A 6,708-nucleotide genomic window follows, 5' to 3' on the forward strand; every position below is an offset into this window, starting at 1 on the left:
TTAGATAGAGATGAGCCTAAAACCAATCCAATCCGGACCCATGCTTACCCCTAAGTCTAAGAGACTAGATAAGATTATCGCCTGAAATAGTGAATAGTTAACAATTCCTGAAAAAGTGATCGCATAAGCAAATATGGTCATGCCATGGAGACTCATTCTATAAAGTGGTACTGTTAAAACCCAAACAAGGCCCAGTTAAATCACTCTCGGCCCATGTCAAACCAGTCACCATCTTTATGATCCTTAAGTTTCATTTTCACCAGAACTCATTTCATGCCTCTGGGAGGTTGAGAATTGAAAGAAGAGTAGCAGATGAAAGATCTAGATAAGGAAAAAGGAAAAGAAGAAACATGTATTCATTAATAATGGGAGTGAAATAGCATCCTTACAACTGCCCATGTCGCCTTTTGGAGCAAATAGATCAAAGTATTGTGTGCCCAGCATTGAGATTTGTTGTTACACCAACAAGAAGGTTAGTACACTAATCAGAAAGTACCAGCTCTTGATATTTGTGGACCCAAAGATGATACCATGTCAACTACTATGTTATAATTCAAGTCAATTTCTTCAAGACAGATTCTCCTGATCCATTGAGGGACTATTTTTTGTTTTAGCTGCAAAATCAAACAAGCCAAAGTATTTATATCAAATAATTTGAATATGTTAAACGAGCCAGGAAAAGAAAGGGTATAAGATAGTGCAAGTACCAGGACTTAAAATTGTTGTTATGCGTTTTGTTATGGATTGCACTGATGTTGCGATAGATTCTGAACCTGGTTCACCAACATGAACAAGTATGATCAGCGCATATTAAGAGTAAGAGCATGATAAAAGAAGTCAGCTCGCTTATAAGAGAAGAGATAAGTGTATTCACCTTGGATGTTCATGTTCTGCTGACAAAGAAAATCTCTCACACTTAACGGTAATTCGGATATGGATTGGTTTTCATCCAAGCTTGAATTCCCATATTCATGTATTGTTCTGGAACATTCATAAAAGTTAGAAGTGAGAACTACTAATATCAGTAACAAAATAACAAAGTACGAGTCAAGAGAATGGTACCCTGAAGAGAAGTCAGTAGAAAGTCCCGTTCCCTCACAGTTATAATCAATATCAACTAGAAGTTCAGAGAGGGAGAAATCTGCACCAAAAATGTCAAAATTAGGGACATCCATATCGAACATATCCCCTTCTCCATCAGTCCCAGATGTAGACACCTCGGCTGTACTGGGTTCTAAGCTTGTTGTAACATTAGCAGAATCAAAATCTAATCTCCCTTTTACATGTTCTCTCTTGCTTAGCCTTTTTAGAGGTGTTTTATTGGGCGATGAAGAAATGTAATGGCTTTTTCTCTCCACTGAATAATAAGATACATGTTTGAAAGGGCTCGCATGAACTTTTTCTGAGGAATTTAAAGAACACTTTCTTGGGGTAATTTCTTGAGGACTACTAGTGGTGGACTTAATAAGGGAGGCACCCTCTGATGGAGAAATGGATTTATCAGTTTGAGTGACGAATGCTTGTGGAGGTGTCTTTGGACCTGTTGAATCCTTTGTGGGAGAAGTTGAAGGCTGGTTGAACAAGCTCTTTGCAACAGAAGACCCTTGAATTTGAGTCGGTCCATTAGGGAAACGGTAAACAGTCGTCGTAGATTGAACAGCAGAAACTTGTTGCTGCTGAGTTTGTTCTTGAGGACTACACGCCTGAACTTTTTCTGGTGGACTAGACGACTTGCGTGCTTGCATTTGTTTCCTAGGACCTGCAGGAAGTTCAGGTGTAAACAATCAAAACCAGCTAACACAACATTGCAGATTCAAGGGTTTGCTTATATTAGTACATACAAGTGCTTACAGACCAAACTCATTACCTCTCACTGGTGTAAGCTTTTTGGGAGCTGAATTGCAAGGTCTCTTAGCAATTGGATGGTCATCAGGCGCCTTTCTAGAGCATCTTCTTTTGTTTCCGGACGTAATGCTGCTGATTGTTGGAGTTGGGATGGCAGTAATTTCATTTGTGGAATTGGTTAGCAATGGATTACAGTTCATTGTAGGGGTCTTGTAAATGGAGTTGCCTGTAATAATGAAAAAACATCAACACATCGTTTCCTTCACCCTAAAATCATTCACAACCACGTATTCATTTCACATTCGTACTCAACACAATGTTAAAACAAGACATCTTCAATGCAATAACACTACTGCACTTAGAGATAACATTGACCTAATTTTGCCCAAATTAGGATCTAAACATTGTTCGCTACAAAATTAAATCTAGTTTATTGCTAAAGGGTTTACTTACACAAATTAACAACTAAAATTAACATATACTTCTATTAAATCTTGTCATAAACAAACCAAAATGTGAGATACATCTAGGGTTTGAAGAATACCTGTTGTTGGTTGAGTATTAGGGTTTAATTGAGAAATTAAACCCGTCGAATCTGTAGCAGACATCAAAGAAGGAGTAGAAATACTTCCATTGTTGTTGTTATAAGCTTGCATAACATCCTTCATACCTTGTAATAAAACCTCAACCCTGAATTTCTCCTGTTCCACCATACACTTCTCATGATCTACCATTACTTTTTGTTCTTTCAAACAAATATACTCATCTAAAATTGCCTCTAAACTCAATAAACTCTTCGGCGCCTGCAAAATTAACAATAAAATTAAACAAAAATCAGATCTCATTTACAAATCGAAAGTAAAAAAGAAAAACAGATCTGATACAGAAAGGAAAAAAAAACCAACAAAACTAGTGTACCTCTCGAGATTGGGTTTTGGCAAGGAAAGCAGAAGCTTCGGTTCTGAAAACGGAACGGGTTTCGCTGAAATTGTTTTCGATGAGATATTGATCTACTATGAATGCTACTTGTATCGGTGTTACTTTACCTTTCCCCACCTTCTTTGGCTTTGTTTGTTTAACCATTGTAGATCAGAAAGAAAGATTCAGGAGGAAGTGAGAGAGATGATGAAGGGGGAGGGAGAATTGGGAGGGAAATCAGAAATGGGTATTTAACAAAGAGGACAGAGGGAGATTTTAGAGCGGGAATTTTGAGCTCTCAGGTGAATAAAACATTTGAGGGCGCGGGAGTTGTTAGTGGGACCCACTAAATCCAAAATTTACGTTTGCCGCTTCTGTTTTTGAAAATTTCTGAAATGTGGACCGCCAAAAATATGTGCTATGCCTTCAATCATGTGGTCCATGGTCCTTGGTTGACCTAGTAAATGTTAAAAGGATACTGCCTATTCCCAAACGGGGCTTTAGGTTGAGGCCCAAAAAAAAACTCCTATAACGGGCAAAAGAAATGTTTTTCCATACCCAAAATTGAACAAAACATAATTAGGGATAGGGATATTTTGATGGTTGCTACTCGGTAACTCTTCAAATTGTTCATAGAGCACGGCTGAAAATTTTAACATGGTTGAATTTTCAGAAAACCAACATGATGACGAAAATTAAAAGTTCTTAGCCAATGTGCAAAATCAAATTAGAAGTTGGAGTCGAAAATTTATTATTGCGGAAGATGAATGCATTTGCAGGTATTATGTTTGTTTACTGATCATCCTATCACTGGTGGTGCATTCCATGCCCAATCACTTTGGCAAAACATATTTGAGAGATTTCAAGAAGTATTAATGAACCTCAACAATCGTGATGTCCACGGAAACGATTTCCAATTTGGAAGTTGTTTTGAAATATTAAGAGTGTTGCCCTGAAATAATGCGATATGTATGTTTTAATTTCTTACTGGTCAACTTAAGTCTTAAATATTAAGTTTTAATATTTGTCTTAATTTATTAGCTAAAATTAAAATGTGTCTCTAATTAAAATGTAAGACTGAATTAAGAATAGAATGTAAGCTTAATTTTCAACAATACGAGTCAAATTTTCAAATTCATTAAACTTCGAACTAATCATTAATAATCATATTACAAGATATAAGACTAGACAATAAGTTTTTAAAATATAGAACTTTAAAAATAAAATTCTTGGACAACGTTCTTCATCTTGTTTATCTTCTTCATTTCACATAACTTCCAATCAATGCGCCGATGAACTGAGTTTCCTTTGTTTATCTTTTTCTTTTCCTTGAAATTTGTTTTCCCTTGATTTTCATTGCGTTGAATTTTTCTTTGTCTTTTCTTAGATGCAAGTTTAAGTTGGCTAATATCTAAAACTTGAATACTTCTTTGTTTTTTACTTATTTCTTTATAACTATCATATATCTTCTTGACAACACCTTCAAGTACTACTTCAGAAAAGTCAAGCTATGTTTGCGAATCAAGTTGGGTTTGAAACTCTGCCATTTGAGAAATTTTGAAAAACCTTTATATTAGGAAGAGAAAGATAAAGAAAAATTTTGGTGTACACAATTGATTTGAAAATTAACTATTTACATGCAAGAAATAACTAGTCGTTGGCACTAGTCACTAAAGCGAGCGATATTATCATTATATCTAGCGATAAAGTCTTGGTCGCCGGTGCTATTGACAATATCACTCGCTAGGAATTTCATCACTTCACTCTTTTACTATAGTAGCACAACTCATTTGCCATGCAACCTGGTATGTCATATAGAAAAAATTTCCATGGTGCGTAGGAATAGGCCTTACTCACTCCTTAAAACACCGTTGAAGCAACACGGAAAATGATATTAAAATTACATCACAAGTTTGAAAAGCTCAAATTTTCCTTTATCTCGGAATATGACTGAAGGAGTGATAATTTTTTATTTCATATCGCATGCCAAGATAAGATAACTTACAAGTTACAACTGATCTTGTACGACCTAATTCAAAGAAGAATATCAGTGGTGGCGGGAAATTTTATTTATAAGCCTCTGATTACAGTTGTGGATGATAAGGAATTTTTTTTTCATGTACTTGTTATGTAAATATCTTTGAAAGCTTTTCAACGAGAACAAATTTATAAAACTTTATTAGATACTTTTTTGAAATAAAGATGATTGAAAAATTGAGAAGAATGAGAAAAAAAATTTATTATAATGTGTACATAATACAAAGGTTTAGTGCTTTGTTCATGGAGTTGGGATGCTTGGTTACCAAGTAATACGATCCCACTAAAATGGTCATTTATATGATAAACATTAGTTTATAACATTCCCCTCGATTATCATTGTATTTAAGTTAGTAAATTTCCCCGTTGAAACCTTGTCAAGAAAATCCGAAGGTACAAAATCTGGCTGAAAGGAAAAAAGTAAAATTGTGAGAAAATTTAGAATATAGTTTGTTAGAAAACTGCTCGTTCGAAATCGCAAGTGTTGTTATCTCAAGCTTGTTTGTCAAGTTTAGCTGATCAAAACTATGGTCTTGATTTCTAGTCTACTTACAGCTATATCTCGTATTATGATAGAATGTGTTAGAGCACTGCTCGGTCGAACTCGCAAGCGTTGTTATCTCAAGCTTTTTGTCAAGTTTAGTTTTCAAAACTATAAGTCTTGATTTCTAGTCTACTTATAGCTAAGTCTCGGATTAGGATAGAACGTGTAGTTGAGCATAGAATTCACGGCGTTCGTCGATTGAAGACGAAGAACTACCAAGGGGATCTTGTGGAACTTCATCAACAAAAGGTTTGTGGAGACTTGAACTCATCTATCACTCAAAATTCTATCTACTTTATCTCTTATTTGACACAAAACTCGTATAGCTATATACACTTCGATTATACACATTTGATATTTCGAGCTGAGTTTAACTCGCTTACATATTTATCGAAATATGTGTTGGTAAGCTTTCGCGTTAACCAAGTTCATCTTATTTTCTTGACGAAAGTCAAAAGATGATCATGTGAAAATCGCCCGGTAACATCTTGCATGATTTGTGTGAGACATTCATTTGATCTAGACTCAGAATATTTCGTATTGATCATTCGATCACTTGAAAATTGCTTTGAAGCTAATAGTTTGTGTGAGGCAGCTATTGTCGTCTTCCGAGAATGTTTCAATGATTGAAATGGGAGTTTAGAACAAATAACCATGATTGGATATAGCAAAGTATGCGTACTTGTATGCTAACTATTGTAAGTTATTCCAGGTCTGAAAACCATGGTACGCATACCCATATGCGTACTGATTGGTTTAGTAGAGGTCCGTGAACTAAGTACGCATACCGGTACGCGTACTGGCGTGAGGTTCAAGTTTTGGGACTTTGCTGAGTTTGGTGGTATGCGTACCCGTCCGCGTACTGGCGAACCCAAACTTAGTCCTGCCACTTAGGTATGCGTACCCGTTTGCATACTTGAGTGGGTTATGTTCTAAAATCGGTTTGTTCATGAACTAATACATTTACATAATAAGGAAAGCAATCTTTTGTAAACCGTGACTATAATGTTCATGAATTGATTCGAGCGAATCAAAATCGATTTTGCTTCAATTGTGTCTTGTATAGTTCTATGAGAATATAAACAATTGAACAACTCTAGAACTAGCTTCATTTGATTCATTTGAACTAGTTATGGTTAAGATGAATAATGTTGATATGAAAGTGTTCATATGGCTAACTTCGGTTAACTATTGTTGAGCCAACAAAGGTGTACACGTTTAGGTACGGTTATTCATATCTAAATTAAGTCACTTTTCATTTGTATGTAATAAGCTAAGATCGATCTAACGGTTGAAAGATATTAACTTGAGTCTAATCAGGTTTTCATCTAATGATGAATATTGAATGCTTTGTTACCAAGGTA

General features: G+C 35.4%; 1 protein-coding gene across 1 annotated transcript; it reads right to left on the bottom strand.

Moving 5' to 3' along the window:
- Window positions 1–377: 377 nt before the first annotated feature.
- On the bottom strand, window positions 378–2,964 carry LOC113314074. The gene is made up of 7 exons (XM_026562852.1): window positions 2,764–2,964; window positions 2,390–2,648; window positions 1,868–2,071; window positions 1,063–1,759; window positions 875–981; window positions 708–773; window positions 378–614 (listed from the first exon to the last, which is right to left on the bottom strand). Exons 1-7 carry the CDS (start codon window positions 2,926–2,928, stop codon window positions 568–570), a joined length of 1,545 nt encoding a protein of 514 aa, XP_026418637.1. The 5' UTR covers window positions 2,929–2,964; the 3' UTR covers window positions 378–567.
- Between the last annotated feature and the right edge of the window lie 3,744 nt (window positions 2,965–6,708).

This window comes from Papaver somniferum, chromosome 9 (genome assembly GCF_003573695.1).
Source record: "Papaver somniferum cultivar HN1 chromosome 9, ASM357369v1, whole genome shotgun sequence".
NCBI classification, from domain to species: Eukaryota; Viridiplantae; Streptophyta; class Magnoliopsida; order Ranunculales; family Papaveraceae; genus Papaver; species Papaver somniferum.